Consider the following 17,091-nt stretch of genomic DNA (forward strand, 5'->3'; position numbering starts at 1 on the left):
TATATAGATTAAAGATTACATTGTAAAAAGTAAAAGCACAAAACAATTTTAAAAAAGAATAAAGGTGACTGGTTATCTAATCTCAGGGTGGAGAGTGCTAGTAAATAGGCAGGACCAAAAAAGGAAATATGGCCACATCTGGCCACATAAAATGCCAACACTATAAATACAATTTAAAAGGTATGTAAAAAAAAACCACTATAAATACAATTTAAAAGGTACATAAAAGAATGTTTGCAACAATATTTGCAAAATAAAAGGATACAGAAGATAAGACAGAGGCGAACAGTAGAATAAAATGAATATAGATTTGGACAAGTTTCAAAATATACAAAAATCTCCAATAAAGTAAAAAATGTTCAATCTCATTAATAATAAAAAAAATGGGAAAGTAAAATTATACCTCTTAAATTAGTGAAGTCTTGTTTTAATTTGGTTTTGGTTTAAAAGATAATTCCAGGGATGGGTAGGACTTGCATTTTAATATGCTGTTGGTGGGAGCAGAAATGTTACAACTTTCTTGGTGGGCAATCTGGTGATAATTGTCAAGAGTCTTTAAAATATTCAAATTCTTCAACTAGAAATTTTAAGAAGTATATATCTTATGGTATATAAAATTGAGATACTCATGAAGATTTATTTCCAGATGTTCATTACAGCAAATTTAATATAAAAAGCTAGAAACAATTTAAGTATTCAATAATATAGAAATTATTAAATATAGTACATCATATTTTCAAAGTATTAATAAAGTCATTCTAAAAATAAAAAAAAAAAAAAAAAAAAAACAAACAAACAAAAAAAAAACGGCAGCAGTAGCTGATAACATCATATGTGCCAAAGAGATTGCAAACACATTAGCCACACATCTGGTCTCACTCCTGGCATATTTCAGGAAATTTACTATTATTATTAATTAATTATTTATTTAGTTTTATTTTATACTCTCAGGCTCTGAGGAACCAAAGCCATTCTGTTCTCTTCCCAGGATTATGTTTTCCTCTTTGTGAAACCCCCTAGGCCCCTGTTTTATGTAAGAATAATTAGTCCACTCACCTGAGTTTTAGGCTCTTTGAAACTAGAGAATGTTAGAGCTGTCAGGGCCTTAAGGTCATCTAACCCAGTGATCTTTGTTTAATAGCATTGACTTACACATGCAATGCCTGAAGACATTCTCATAGTAAAAAAATGAAGACAGTGTAGATGAAGCTGAAGTCACCTTGATCAGCCTCTTATCCTCTTCTATTCCCAGAGATAACCATTGTGTCAGTTTTGACTAATCACTTTTCAGACCTTTTAAATTTATTTTTATCTTTAATTTTTATTGAAGTATAGCTGATTTACAACATTATATTAGTTTCAGGTGTAGAACATAGTGATTCAGTATTTTTATAGATTATACTCCATTTAAAATCATTATAGGGGCTTCTCTGGTGGAGCAGTGGTTAGGAATCCGCCTGCAATGCAGGGGACACAGGTTCGAGCCCTGGTCTGGGAAGATCCCACATGCTGCGGAGCAACTAAGCCCAGGCGCCACAACTACTGAGCCTGCGCTCTAGAGCCCGCATGCCACAACTACTGAAGCCCGTGCACCTAGAGCCCATGCTCTGCAACAGGAGAAGCCACCGCAATGAGAAGCCCGTGCACCGCAACGAAGAGTAGCCTCCGCTCGCTGCAACTAGAGAAAGCCCGCGCACAGCAACGAAGACCCAACGCAGCCAAAAATAAATAAATAAATAAAATAAAGTCATTATACATATTGGCTATATTTCCTGTGCTGTAAAATTTTCAGACCTTTTAAGATGCATTTATATATAAATGTACATTTATGCATATATCTACAGACACACATATCCTTAGAAATCTATGGTATTTTTTTCATATATATATTTATTGAAGTAGAGTTGATTTACAATGCTGTGCCAATGTCTGCTGTACAGGAAAGTGACTCAGTTACACACATATAGACATTCTTCTTATATTCTTTTCCATTATGGTTTATCCCAGGAGATTGGATATAGTTCCCTGTGCTATACAGTAGGACCTTGTTGTTTATCCATTCTAAATGTAATAGTTTGCATCTACCAACCCCAATCTCCCATTCCATCCCTCTACCCCCCCAGCCCTTTGGCAACCACAGGTCTGATCTCTGTCTGTGAGTCTAAGAAATCTATAGTACTGATTTGTGGGTTTCCTCCACCAGTAAATGGTGTCACGCTGTTTGCTTTATTCAGCACCTTGCTTTTTACCCCCAAACAGTAGGCCTTAGAGATTGCCCATATCAGTACCATCATCTTTTTAACGGCTGCATACAAGTATGCCAAGTGTACCTAATCATCCCCCTGTGGGCTGGCAGGTTGTTTGTAATGCTTGCCTGTTACATAGCGTCATGAGCACCGACCGTCTTTGGGCTGGCTTACGTGGGCACACCTGGGTAGGTGATCAGCATGGCTGGGTCAGAAGTCAGTGAAGAAGGTTCATAACTGCTGGCCAACCATCTGGCATAACCAGATGGCCCTCAAAGGTGGCAGTACCTGCTTCCACTCTCCTCACAGTGTCTGAGAGCACTCACTTCCCAGTCCTCCGTAACCACCTGTTTTTCCTAACCTGATGGGTAAAATAGTACCAGTGATTTCAGCTTAGCTGAGGTTGTTCACCTGTAATGAGCACTGCATGCTCAGTGAGCCACTATTTCTAGTGGGAGCCTGTCTACCCCACGGGTGGGGACAGGAAAGAAGTTGACCACCAGTAGTCAAAATATTCTTCATTGTCTTTTGTAAATGAGGAAATAGAGGTTCCCCGAGTTGGTCAGCAGTGGGCCGGAACCAGAGCTGAGGGAACTGAATCTTAGTACAGGCCTTTTTATATTGTGCTTTAAAAAAAAGTCAGTTGCATTAAACCCACCTATTGCCAGTAAGGCGTGGCTTGATTTTTTTTCTGGGTTTGTAAAAGTAATTCTGAGCCTGTGAAATAACACGCCCTCTAATTCTGAAATACTTTTTTCCTTGACTGTTTTTTTTGGTTGCTGCCATAGCATCCAGCCAGCAGGTAAATTCTGTCGATAATCCTCATTGAATGGGGGGCCCTGTCTTTGGTTGCTTAGGGCGCGTCTTAGTCACCGGTTGAGAGAGGTACATTGAGAAAGTCGTGTGTCTCAGGCAGAGAACAGGGCGCTTGTACAGACATGCTCAGAAGGGCGGCCTGCTGATTACTCAGAACTCAGCGGGCTCCTTGACAGGTCGGGGTCAGAAGGCCATCCCTGCCACTCACAGCAGCTGGAATACAAGAGGGGACTGTGGCACTTTTTTAAAGTACAGAAATCCAGCAACTGCTTTAGTCGTAAACATGTCTGCTGCAGGGTTATGTATAACAGGGAAAAGGCAGTGACAAGCTCAGAGTCTCACTGTGGAGAACCACAGGTGAACAGTTAAGTCAATAATGATAAACCCATGCAGTGGATTGTTAACACAGCTGTTACAGCTAACTTGTAAATTCATGTTGTGATGTTTGTGTCAAAAAATTTGAGTGATTTGTTCTTTGCTTCTTGGAGTGTAACCTAGGAGAATCTTTTTGGAGGAGAACTGCAAATTTCTAAACTTTAAATGTGATCCAGTGATTACACTTCCAAGAAGTATGTCCTACTGAGCTCTTGCACAAGTGCACAGAGATTTAGATACGAGGATGGTCCCTTCAGCACTGTTTATACGAGGGATTATTAGAGAGAATCTAAATAGCCATCAACTGAGGTCTGAGAAACAGCTTAAGGTACATTTATACAATTGTATATCCTACAACCATGGAAGGGAAACGAGGTCGACCCAGCCTGTCTGTACGTTTGACATGGAAAGGCTGGGTCCAGGATCCTGTGTTAAGTGGAGAAACGTAAGATGCAGAACAGAATACTGTCCCAGTGCTCTTAAATTCATGTGTGTGTTAACAAATGCATAAGAGGAAACCTGCAGAATATCTAAATCAACTGTCAGCTGAGGTTTTCAGAGGAATAGAGGTTAGAAAGGACTGCTGCTTTCTAATTCAGAATTCTGTAGTACTTGTACTTTTTTGTAATAAGCAGATCAAACATTTGGAATCAGGGAAAAAAATCAAGATCACTAAATAAAGAACCAAGTCCCATTGACCCACTCTCCTGAAAGGCTGTAAGTTATATTTGCAGTGTGATTCCAATTTTATTTAAAAATGCACGTAAGGGATCTGGAAAAGAACTAGTCCAAAACATTGATGATAGTTGCTCTGGTGGACGGCATGTGGCAGATTTGAATGTTCTTTGTCTTCTGTATTTTCCAAGTGTTTTCATTAAGCATGAATTAGCTCCAAATAGGAAGGAAAAAATTACAGGCTTCATTTTTAGACTTTGCAGAGATTAGAAAGCCCCAGTAAGGGAGCCCTGGGCCGTGTGCGTGCATGTGTGTGTGTGCCTCATCTCCTCTGAGCAGGCTCCCAGTGATGGAGCCTAGGCCGGGGGCATGCGCTGGGAGCTGTCCTGTTTGGACCCAAGTCCGTGGAAGAGCTCCTAAGAGCTGGTCCAGGAGGCTGAGGGATGCCATTGGGGGGTGGGGAGGTCTGGAATCTACCAGGCCCAGACAGTAGCCAGCTCACCATCCAGACCCTCCCTGTGGCTCAGGCCTGTGGCCTGGAAGGGAGTTTTGGTCTCACTGATTCTGTAGAGGCTGTTGGGCAAAAGTTCAAGCTCTACAGGAAAAGATGGAGAGGGTATTGCTACCCAGTGTGAGAGTCGGAGTGTTTGGAGGGGACAAGAAAGGAGTCCACCTTGGGATTATAAAAGCAATAAAATGAGCTCTTTTTTTTTTTTTTTTTTAAATATTTATTTATTTATTTATTTGGCTGTGCGGATCTTCGTTGCGGCACTCGGGATCTTTGTTGCGGCACGTGAACTCTTAGTTGTGACATGTGGGATCTAGCTCCCTGACCAGGGATCGAACCTGGGCCTCCTGCATTGGGAGCGTGGAGTCTTAGCCACTGGACCACCAGGGAAGTCCCAAATGAGCTTCTTAAAACAAAAAAATGGGGTCGTACTATGATACTGTTGAGAATCAGCATGTTCTCTCCATAACATGCCTTGGTCATCTTTCCCAGTTAGTACCCTTGAAGTCCTGTTCTTAACAGGGTTTGAACGTTTGGGGACATGTTTTCGGGCAGCACAACAATGGAAGGCACTGAGGCACCGAATGGGTGGAGGGCAGGGATGCTGAACCCTGCAACGGGCAGAGCAGATCTGCACAGGGAATTGTCCTGCACCCCCAGGACCTTGGAACGTCTCATGGGAATCTGTTCATAATTAACTGAGAACTTAGCACTTTGTTAATGTAAAGGCAACATATCTTTTGCATAGTTTGATATACTCTTGAGTTTAAGAAAGTTAAATTGTCTATGAATTTCATTTAGGACAGTAAAATGGGGTGTATTTATGATTTATACAATATTTATGAAAAGGTGACATTGGGCCTGATAGGGTCCAGAATTCCCACCATAAGGTGGTTTAGCATTTTAAATGAATAGAATCAAAGTGTATTAACCACTCCCCACAGACGTTTGGGATGAATTCAGTTTTGCACAATCCCAGTGATACCTCTTGTACACGTATGTTTGCACACTTATGTTTGTATTTCTAGAGGATACATTCCTAGATGTAGAATTGCTGGGTCAAAATAAAGGAATACACTTTTTCCATTTTAGTACATTGCCAGATTGCCTTTAGAAGCGGTTTATACCCACTGACAGTACGTGAGAACACCTGTTTCCCCACATCCTGGTCAGGCTCGTCATTACCAGCTGTTAACATGTTTGCCATTCTGAACAAGGCAGGATGGGGGAATATCATCTTATTTTCATTCTCAACTTTTTGATAACAAGTGAAGCAGTATGTGTTTTCTATACATATTATGTTTCTTCTTCGGTTTTGTAGTTAAGACAGGGCACTTCTGGCGGTGGGAAAGCTGGGCCCATGTGAGCTGTGCCCGTGTGAGGTCTTTTGGGAACTATGTTCCTACAGGGATAAGAGATGGGAGTGATTCTCTCTGACTGATGCTGTCTGCCTCCCCAGAGGTTGGAGACACTGGGAAATCACAGGGTGAGAGGAGCTGCCCTGCACTGTCCCAGAAGCCCCTGGTCTGGACCTAACACTCCCCTTTGCTTCTGCAGGAAGCTTGGAAGCATGCAATCGAGAAGGCCAAGCACATGCCTGACCCCTGGGCCGAGTTCCACCTGGAGGACATTGCCACGGAATGCGCCACGCGTCACAGGTCAGTGCCTTGTCTGCAGACGCTATATGACCCCAGTCCACGAGGAGTCCTTGGGGTTTGGGTCCTCCTTCTGCTTAAAATCAGTGAGGCTTAAGTACCCTTGGAGATCAGGGAAAAGGGAATATAATAATAATAATATCAGCCAATATTTGAGTATTTACGCATGCTTAAGGCATTGTGCATGATCTCATTTAACCCTTACAGTGTGTATTTAATTCTGTAAGGTGTGTATTCTACAGGCTAGGCTGAGCTATGCTGCAGGTACACATATCCCAAGGGCTTAATGCAACAAAGGTGCATTTCTTGCTCATATGAAGTTGGGTGAGAGTTGAGTAACTCTTCAGGGCAGCTCAGGGATCCAGGCTACTTTCATCTTGTGGCTCCATCATCTCAACACATGACCCCACAATTGCTATCAAAGGGAAAGAGAGCAGACCAGCCTTTCAGTGCCTTGGCCCCAGGAAGATTCACAAAACAGAGCTGGGAGGGTCTAGATTTCCTATTTGAAAAGGCAGAAGGAAGGAAGAGTGTTGGTTTCAGGAAGAAAAATGAAAAACAACAAAACACTACCACCAACATAATAATAAGGAGGACGATGATGATGACGAGGGTCCTTATTTACTGAATTTTCCATCTGCTAGGCACTGTTTAAGCACTCTATATGTATTTACTCATTTAAAAACAGTCTGGAGTAGTTGTATCAAGCATTCGGGACTCCTGTGAGAATCTGATGAAGCCATCTCAGAAAGTTGCACACATATGTCTAATTTTACTCATAATTTTAGAAGACTCATGGATCTGCCCTGGGGCCTGTCCTGTGTCCTGTGACCTCTGTGTAGACCCCTCCAGCTCTGACTCACCCAGGTCAACCCTGTGAGTTCCCTCAGTTGCCCCAGTGGAGAGAGAGGTTTGAACAGGGTCACCCAGGTAGTTAATAAGATAAGTTTCTGACTCAGACCAGTGTCTTTGAATTAGTCAGGACTCTGTTTCAAATGTGAGTGACAGAAACCCAATTCGCAGTGGCTTAAGCAGAGAAAGGAATGGTGGACTCATCTACGTGGGCTTCACGTATGGCTAGTTCCAGATGCTCCAAGGATGCTTTTGGCTCTGACCCCAGATAGACTGTCTTACATCAGTGGCACAGATGGCTCCTAGGAGCCCCACATTTCATCTCACTCAATGGGAAAGGATCTTTCTTTCTCAATTTTTTTTAAAACAAAAGTTCCACATTTGAATCTCATTGGCCTGGCTTTGGTTATAGGCCGGTTACTGAACCAGTCATTGTGCCAGGAGCTTTGCTCTCACTGGCCAGGTCTAGATCACATACCACAAGCCAGAAGGTGCTGGGGGATCAGCTTCACCCAGTCCATATGTTCTGAGAATGGAAGATGGTGGTTTTCCAAAGGAAAATTGGGGTGCTGTTACCAGAAGAAAGGGGAGCAGTTGCTAGGCAGGCAGAAACCATGGAGCCCTCTCCACCTTTCTGCAATGTGTTCCTGCTCCCACCTTGTGAGGAGATGGCTTAGAGCCTGGCGTGCACCTTTCCCCGTTTCGGAGGCTGACCTCCTAGTGGGCGCTGGGGTCTGTGCCGGCAGCTGAGGTCAGCATCGTCGGGGCCCCAGAAGGCCAGGTTGTGGACTTCTGTTCCTTCCTGCCTGTAAACGCAGCGTGGTGGCTGGTCGGTGACATCTGGCCTCCAGGCTGAGGACACCAGGCCACCAGGGAGGCCCTTGGAAAAGCAGGACTCACATGCTGGGCTGGTTCTGTGTGTCCCTGAGCTCCTTGGGGACCAGGGACCAGGGGCTGCGCCAAATTGTGTTTATTTCTTAACCATAGTAGCTGATTTCACCTGCCCTGGCTGCCAGCAGAGGGAGGTCAGGCACTGATGGCCAGAATGTCCAGAGATTTCTAAATTGGAGGCTTCCACCTCTATTCCTGGTTTTTAAAGAGCTCTGCTGCAAGCCAGCCCTTTATTGGGACAGATGTCCTGTTCACGTGGGTTGTACCCAGGCTGGTTAAGAGCAAGGTTCTGTTTGAAACCGACCTGGGTTTGAATCTTGGCTCTCAGGAAGGTTTTTTTCACCTCTCTGAACCTTGGTTTCCCCATCTGGAAAGTGGGCACAGTATTTGTACGGATCTCACAGGGCTGAGTGATGGCTGATGGAGGAGTTCCGTGTAAGCGCTCAGCATACAGTGAATGCTCGGTGAACTTAGAGCAGCTCTGTCCTCTGTAAGGTTAGTGATTGTGAAGGACAGTTAAGATCCTTCCATTGTTGCATGTCTCTGCCCTCCCCCAACTTCTGGGCGCCTCTCAGCTTTCAGTCTGTTTGGAAGGGAGGGAAGACTACTTCCTTTACCTTGGCCTCTACATAGTAGTAATAACAATGATTGCTGTTATTTATTGAGCACAGTACTTGCCATGGGCTGGTACCAGCAGGTGTGTGGCTCTGACAAGCCTTCCTCCCCACCCTGGGCCTGGGGTGGGTTAACTGCCAGGCCTCTGCTTGTTTTTCAGGCTCTGAGAAGGCTGTTCCCACGAGCTGGGAGGTTCTGGAGTCTGTCGCCCCTGAGGGAGGGCCAGGGAGGCATCTGCTGGAGCTCAGAACACACCTCAGCCCTGGGGGAGGTTTTAGATTTTAGGGATTTACGGGGCCAAGGAGCTTCCTACCAGGCAAACCTGTTAAGGCCCAGCCAGGCCTAGGGCCAGATTTGCTCTGGGAAAGAGGATCCCTGGGAAAAGAGAGATGAAAATGTTCTGGAACCCTCTCCATCCCTCTCTGCCTTCGGTGTGTATCCAGCAGCCCCTTTCCTGGTTGGACTCAGAGGCAGGACCCTCCCCCAGCCCTGCCTGCACCGGGACCTGGGCTGGGCCTCACACTGGCAAGACGGAGGATGCTGCCGCCTCCCATCCTGGGACACGCCATTCATTATCTAGGCCAGTTATAATAAGGATATTTACTTATTCAACTCTTCATCCAACATGCGTTTATTAAGCCTCCCCTGTACCAGGTCCTGTTCACTGGCCTGTCTTTGTGGATTTACACTCCAGTGGGGGAGCCAGATAGGTAGGGAGCAAGCCCGTCCACTGCACAACAGTAAGCACTGGGGGACATGGTGGAGAGGGAATAGCTGCCTTTGACGAAGGGGAAGGAGGCCAGTGTGGTAGGGACCTGGGAGGGAGGGGGAGTGTCTACAGACCCAACCCAGGAGGTCGGCTGGGCCTGTGGGTAGAGAGCAGATTTGATCCCGAGGGCAGTGGGCAACCCAGAAAAGTCTTCTGCCTTTAGCTAGTGAGTGACAGGATCAGGTAATGGACGCTGCGCCCTGGGGTGGGTTCTGGTCTCTGCAGGTACAACGCTGTCACCGGGGAGTGGCTGGAGGATGAAGTTCTGATCAAGATGGCGTCTCAGGTGAGCAGAGCCTCGAGCCCAGTGTAGTCAGGGCTGAGTGGGGATTTCTCTTGAGCCAACGTCAGGGCTTGCTTCCTCTCCTCCACACCCACTTTGTTTTATTTTTTTAACTTTGGGGGATTCTTTATAGTACTGTATATTTATTTTATTTTTTACAACAGCTTTATTGAGATATAATTCACACACCATACCCCATACCCATTTAAAGTGTACAGTTCAGTGGTTTTTAGTATAGTCACAGAGTTACGCAACCATCACCACGATCGGTCCCAGAACATTTTCACCATCTCTAGAAGAAACCCCGTACCTACCCATTAGCAGTCAGTCTCCAGTTCCCTCATCTGCCCCAGCCATGGGCAACCACTAATTTATCTTCTGTCTCTGTATATTGACCTATTCTGGGCATTTCATGTATTAATCATATATATCAAAAGATTCTTCTTGACACTCTTATTGAAAATCAGTGAACCGTGAATGTGTATATCAGTTTTCAAAACTTGCAGGTCACCACCTATTACTTTTCATCTAACAAGGTGAACTCAGTGGGTTGCAAGAAAAAGGAATCAACTAGAAAATAGAGAACTTCCTGCATAGTAAGCGGCAGGATCGATTTGTGAAACATTTTGTAGTGTATCACACACTCAGAAAAGTGTATAGCTTGATGAGTTTCACCAAGTGAACATGTGTATAACTAGCACCCAGATCAAGACACAGAATATCACCGGCACCCCCAGAAGCCCCTCTCAGCTCCAGTTACTACTCCTTTACCCCCAAGGGTAAGCACTACCCTGAATTCTATCACCCAAGATTGGTTTTGCCTATTTTTGTACTCCGTATAAATGGAACCATACAGTATACGTATAGCTCAACATTTTGTCCATGAGGTTTGTACATGTTTTTTCTAGAACTGTAATTTGTTCATTCTCATTGCTGTATAATATTTTGTCAAGCAAATGGACCTGATTGATTGATCCATTATACTGTCGATGGACATTTGGGTGGTTTTGCTTTTTTTCTGTTACAGACAGGGCTACAAAAAACATCCTTTGACATGTACTGTCTCTACCCCCACCCCGTCACCCCCATAATATCTTCACCCCCTGGGGGGTCTTCTGCTCAGCTAGGGCGGGGAATAGGGTGGTCTCATCAGTCCTGCAGCCTCCAGGCTGGAAGTTCTGTGAGGCCTTGGCGCTGCAGTCAAGGAAGGAGGGCCCAGGGATTTTAAGGTTGAGATGAGGTCCAGGACATCGATTTGGTGGGTGACGTCCAAGGGGAAAATCTCCTCCTGGCTCAGGGTAGCCTCTGGGTGGGGTGTGAGGACTGATAACCCGCTGTGTGATGTCTTTCAGCCCTTCGGCCGGGGAGCAATGAGGGAGTGCTTCAGGACGTAAGTGACTCAGCCTGCCTCTCGGGGGGCCCTGCCCAGACTCCCTCAGGCTCCTGAGAGCAGGGACACTGTGACATTTCCAGTCAAGAAATGGAGACAGTGGCTTCTCTTCTTGTAGCCCAAGCTCCTTTCCATCTGGTCTCCCTTGGACCGTATGTTGGGACCAGCCGTGGGGATGGGCTGGAGGAGAACAGGAAGTATGTCCCTTAAGCCCCCTTCGCAGCTCTTTGAAGGATGCTGTGGGGTGGGGAAGCCCCTCCCACCTCTTGCATTTTGTTCCTGGCTCTAGCCAGCCGGGTCAGGCAGGGTCTTCCCATCCTGAGGACTAGGGCTGGTATCCAGAGCACCCAGACGGGCCCCCTGATGCCTCTCCCCTCAGGAAGAAGCTCTCCAACTTCCTGCACACTCAGCAGTGGAAGGGGGCCTCCAACTACGTGGCAAAGCGCTACATCGAGTCCGTGGACAGGGACGTGTACTTTGACGACGTGCGTCTACAGATGGAAGCCAAGCTCTGGGGAGAGGAGTATAATCGGCACAAGCCCCCTAAGCAGGTGTGTGGCACCCCAATTTGCCTCCCTCCGACACCAGGACGTATCTGGAGATGAGGGCGATGGAGGTGCCTGTCACAGGCTTCCTTCTTCACCGTCTTAGCAGCAGCTAATAACAACCATCATGTATTGAGCCTGATATGTCAAGTACTCTACATGCCAAGAGTTATTTCTTTCTGAAAACAGAGGTCTGAGGTTGTTTGAGGTTGGAATGTTTTTATTCCACTTACAGATGGGATCTATTAGTCAGGATTTTTACTTGCAAATGACAGAAACCCACTCAAACGGGCTTAATCCAAAAAGGGAATTTATTGCCTCCTATAACTGAGAAATAGTGCTGGCTACAGGCGTAGCTGGATCCAGGACCAAATTGAAGTTGTTGGGAATCTTCCTCCAGCTCTAGCCTCAGTGTTCTGTGTTGGCATCACTCTCAGGCAGCTTTTCCACTTGTAGTGACATGTTAGTCCCAGTAGCTGCAGGCTCCCTGTCCGTTTCTCGGCAACCTTGATGGAATGACATGTTTTCCCACAGGTTTCAATGAAAGTCTCAAAACTGGGTTTTTTTTTTCTTTTTCTTTTTTTGGCCGTACCGTGCGGCACGTGGGATCTTAGTACCCCAGCCAGGGATCAAACCCGCGTCCCCTTTGTTGGAAGCACGGAGTCTTAACCACTGGACTGTCAGGGAAGTCCCATGGGTTTCATTGGCTTGATTAGGTCAGGTGCCTATCACTGAGCCAATCACGATGGCCAGGGTGTGGGAATATGCAGATTAGGCAGGCCTGAGCCTTGTACCCACCAGCAATATGGGTTCTTCCACCCAGACTAGGTGGACTGAGATTGGTGGCTCCCGAGGAAAAGCAGGAGAGGGAGTGGGGAATGGATTCCTTCCTTATCTGCCCCTGGGGAGCCTAGGGCACAAAGGGGTTAAGTGTCTTGCCCAAATGGGCAAGGATGGAGCCAGGGCTCAAATCCAGGCTTTCCAAGCCCCTGCTCTTGGCTTCTTCACTTGAGCCCCCAGGGTATTGGTGACCTGAAGCCAAGCAGAACTTCCTGCTGCCTGCAGGCATTTGAGGAAATAGCACCCCAGGCCTCTGCCCTGCTTAAATTCACAGCTCAGCTCTCCTACTGTTTGTGCACCTGCTAGCTATAAGGTACCATCTTCTGAGTGCCTAGGAGAGCCACACTTCCAGGCAGCCAGCAGAATTTATTGAGTGCCTACTGTTTGCAGAGCCCTTGATTAAGTGTCCTTGGTGTGGATACAAAAAGCCACATTCCCACCCTCGGGGGTTGTGACCTCCTTAGTAATTCAGTACACTCAGGCCTGGCCACTTTTTCCTTCCTCCCTAAGCCTGTTTCTGCCTCAGGACCTTTGCACTGACTGTTCCTGCAAGGCTGCATCACTGCATCTCCTCAATCCTGCTCACGGTTCAGGTCTCAGCTCATGTCACCTCCTCAGCTAGGCTGTGCTAGACCGTCCTAAATGAAGTAACCCACCGCTGCACCCTCTGTCATGTCACTTTGTTTGTTTTGGTTTCTTTTTTTTCAGAGCAGTTGGCACCGTCTGAAAGGGTCTTATTCATGTAGTTAATATTTCAGTTGCTTCTCTCCCCCGAGGGCAGGGATTTTATCTGTCTTGTTCAACTCTGTCTGAGTGCCTAGGTGCTCGGTGAATAATAACGTGGTTGAATTGATGAAGGGAGAGGAATGTGGTTGTTTGAGGAGGACCTGGCTGTCCTCTTGCGGATGGATCCTTGCCACTGACCCTCACCCAGTTACCTTCTGCTCAAGTAGGTGGCCCTGCAGCAGGCTTCCTGGTAGGAATGGAGCCAACTTTTGAGACAGGAACCCTCTGGGAACCAGCCGCTCCTTCCCCTCTGGCTGGTTCTCAGAACTGAGGCCACATTTGGGGAGGTTCTCACCTCTCAGCTCTGGGCCCCTTTGGCCTCTGCAGTTGTTGTCTGCCTGTCTGGTGACTCAGCCAAGCAGTTTCCTGGGTGGTCATTTCCTTGGGAAACCCAGACCTGGCTCCTGTTGTGGGTGGCGTCAAGGGAACAGGGTGCCGTGGGTATGATCTTGTGTAACAGATCACAAGTTAGAGTTTCAGGTTTTCCCTGCTCTACTTTACAAACATACACAGTACTTACATGTTTTCTTCTGAGTACAAAGTTAAACGTATACTTGGTGCAAAATTTAGCAAGGAATGTCTGAGTTCCCTGTAATTCCCCTTTGCAGGGAAAGAACCACTCTTACGGTTTGGTATGTATCACTCTAGAATTGTGTCTGCTGATAATAATGACATCAGCAAACGTTGACCGGCTCTTTCCTGTGCCAACAGATTTCATCCTCTTACCCATTCCACAGGTGAGGAAACTCAGGCACAGATTGGTGAAATAACTTGCGCAAATTCACTGTATTAGCATAAGGCACAGGTTGAGTTGCTTAACAGACAGACCCACAGTTGTGTGCTAACTCGAAATGGTTTCCTTTTGTCTCATCTAACAATCCCACTTTGGTGGGGTCTCAGGGTGGGCTGGGGCTCCGCCTCCTTAAGTCATCCAGAGGCCTGGTTCCTTCTGTCTTGTTGCTCTGCCACCTGCTGGGAGTTGCCCTGGACTACATGGTCAGATCTGGCTCACTGGCAGATGTCCACCTTGCAGCCTCAGGAAGGCCAGAGAAGGAGAGGGCAGGTTGGAGTTGCATCATCACTGCTGCTTGCTTCCTATTGGCCAGGCTTAGTCACATGGCCACACTTAGCATCCAGGGGAAGCCAAGCGATGCCATCCATCCCTACCGAATGGCTGTGCATCCTGTTAAAGCTCAGGGATGGGGGGTTGTCTTAGTCCATTTGGGCTGCTGTAACAAAATACCACAGAATGGGTAACTCAAAAACCACAGAAATTTGTTAAGTCCAAGATCAAGGTGCCAGCATGGTCACGTTCTGGTGAGGGCCCTCTTCCTGGTTCATAGCTGGCATCTTCTTGCTGTGTCCTCACATGGTGGACAGATGTGGGAGCTCTATGGGGTCTCTTTTATAAGGGCACTAATCCCATTCATGAGGGCTTCTGTCTCATGACCTTATCACCTCCCAAAGGCCCCACCTCCTAATACCATCACCTTTGACGGTTGAGATTTCAACATATGAAATTTGGGGGGATACATTCAGGCCGTAGCAGGGGTTTTCATTCTCAAAGGAAAAGAGGAATGGATTCTGGGGACAGTCAGCAGTTTCAGCCTTTCTGCTCCAGCCTCTTATCAGAGGAGGGCTCCGCCTGGGCCCTCCCTCTGACCCCCCACTCCCACCTTCCCGCCAGGTGGACATCATGCAGATGTGTGTCATAGAGCTGAAGGAAAGGCTGGGCCGGCCTCTCTTCCACCTAGAGCACTACATCGAGGGCAAGTACATCAAGTACAACTCCAACTCAGGCTTCGTCCGTGATGACAACATGCGTCTGACACCGCAGGTGAGGCCCCTGCAGAGGCCCGTGCCCCGTCTCAGCAGACCTCGGGTCCCTCCGAATTAAGCAGGGCTCCTTCCTTTGTCTTCGCCTCTGTACAGCTTCTCCCTGCAGATAAAGGCCCCCAACATGGGCAGAGGTGGGGTGTTGAAACCTCTCAGAGCAGTGCCTGCCAGCGTTTGTGCAGCCCACAGCCTGGTCTCTTGCGGTCACCTTTTCTTTCATGTCAACCCACAGGCCTTCAGCCACTTCACTTTTGAGCGTTCCGGCCACCAGCTGATTGTGGTGGACGTCCAGGGTGTGGGTGACCTCTACACCGACCCACAGATCCACACCGAGAGGGGCACTGACTTTGGAGATGGCAACCTAGGTAGGCAGGGAAAGCCAGCGTGTCCACGGAGACCACACTCCCCACAAAATCTCCGGGCTCTTTGTTCACCCAAGAAAGCAGGCCGAGGTGATATATGGGGCGCCCCAAGATTGTGGAGACGGGAGCCTGGGGCCTCTGGCTCCTGCCAGTTTAGCATGTTTTACACCTGCCCCTGCCACATTTAGGGTGCTCAGTACCGTCCTGCCCCCGTCCCAAAGCAGAGCAATGCTCCAGACCCCCTGCTGTGTTGTGTCCGCAGGTGTCCGTGGGATGGCTCTCTTCTTCCACTCTCATGCCTGCAACCGGATTTGCAAGAGCATGGGCCTCGCTCCTTTCGACCTCTCCCCAAGAGAGAGGGATGCGGTGACTCAGAACACCAAGCTACTGGTGGGTACCCAGTGTGAACCTGCTCGGACTGGCAGGGCCCTTCTGCTGCCAGGACCCGCAAACTGTGTTTCCTGTGTGCTGGTGGCTCAGGCCCGGCAATGCTTAATTGAAGAGTATTGGGGCCGGAAGACTCTTAGTTCTGTCTGTGTCCCTCGTCCCTCTTGAGCCAATGCACACAGCCCTCCTGAGTATCCCCACTAATAGAGGAACTGGGGTCTGCTTGATTTGGGCCCATTTTTGCCCAGAGTGAGGGGACCAGGCGTGTACAGATGGCGAGTGGGGTGTGTGGAATGTGGTTTGTGTGATGTGTTGACAAATGGCTGGACCAGACGTGGACCTGGCTCACTGAGTACCTCGCCATGTCCAGGATGTGCCCCCATCCCCACCCCCACTGCATGGACCAGATATAAGACAATATTGGCAAAGACCAGCTTGGGATTCTGGAATGTATCCCCCAGCTCAGGGCTGTAAAGCGTGGGCAGCGCTTCTGGGACTGCTGGCCCTCTGAGCTCCTGTTCCGGATGCCCCTTCTTAGAGGCCTCTGGGTTAATCCCCCACTGATTCGTTTTAGGTTTTCTGCCAGTCCCTTAATAGGCACAGGTGGGTGCTGTGGCTGGAAGGGCCTCAGGTTTTGAGGGAACAACAGGCAACAGGAAGAGCCCCTCTTTCCCAGAGGGTGCCTGTGTGACGTTCATGTCCCTGTTAATTCTCCAGCAATCGGCCCAGACCATCTTGAGGGGGACGGAGGAAAAGTGCGGGAGCCCCCGGGTGAGGACCCTCTCGGGGAGCCGGCCCCCCCTGCTCCTTCGCCTCTCAGAGAACTCTGGAGATGAGAACATGAGTGACATAACCTTTGACTCTCTCCCATCCTCGCCATCTTCTGCCACGCCGCACAGCCAGAAACTGGACCACCTTCGTGAGTGATGGTTTGGCCCCTGGGCATTGTGATTAGAGGGGACGAGCACAGGTAAAACAGGGCTAAACTGGCTTTCACTTATGTTAGAAAATCAGACATGCCAACCAAAAAGGTTGATGGCCCAGATGGTTTTACGGGTGAGTTCTTTTTAAGAAACTTTCAAGATGCAGTCATCCAAATGCTGTAAAAACAGCCTTTGTTGTAGAAAACAAGGTAACATTTTTCAGAGTGTTTTATGAAATTAGCAAAAAAGTTTTATACCAAAATTTGACAAAACACCAAAAATGAAAGCTATATCCCAACCTCAGTTATAAATATACAAGGCAAAAATTCTAAATAAA

General features: G+C 47.5%; 1 protein-coding gene across 2 annotated transcripts in view; it reads left to right on the forward strand.

Moving 5' to 3' along the window:
* EEF2K (eukaryotic elongation factor 2 kinase) overlaps positions 1-17,091 on the forward strand; it is a 63,622-nt gene that overhangs the window by 23,344 nt on the left and 23,187 nt on the right. For both annotated transcript variants that reach the window (XM_061208395.1, XM_061208396.1), the window contains exons 3-10: positions 6,178-6,278; positions 9,628-9,688; positions 11,038-11,075; positions 11,455-11,626; positions 14,934-15,083; positions 15,315-15,447; positions 15,707-15,834; positions 16,549-16,750. In XM_061208395.1, the coding sequence (XP_061064378.1) occupies positions 6,178-6,278; positions 9,628-9,688; positions 11,038-11,075; positions 11,455-11,626; positions 14,934-15,083; positions 15,315-15,447; positions 15,707-15,834; positions 16,549-16,750 (985 nt within the window). The remainder of the gene's footprint in view (positions 1-6,177; positions 6,279-9,627; positions 9,689-11,037; positions 11,076-11,454; positions 11,627-14,933; positions 15,084-15,314; positions 15,448-15,706; positions 15,835-16,548; positions 16,751-17,091) is intronic.

Source organism: Eubalaena glacialis, chromosome 13, assembly GCF_028564815.1.
Source record: "Eubalaena glacialis isolate mEubGla1 chromosome 13, mEubGla1.1.hap2.+ XY, whole genome shotgun sequence".
Lineage (NCBI taxonomy): Eukaryota > Metazoa > Chordata > Mammalia > Artiodactyla > Balaenidae > Eubalaena > Eubalaena glacialis.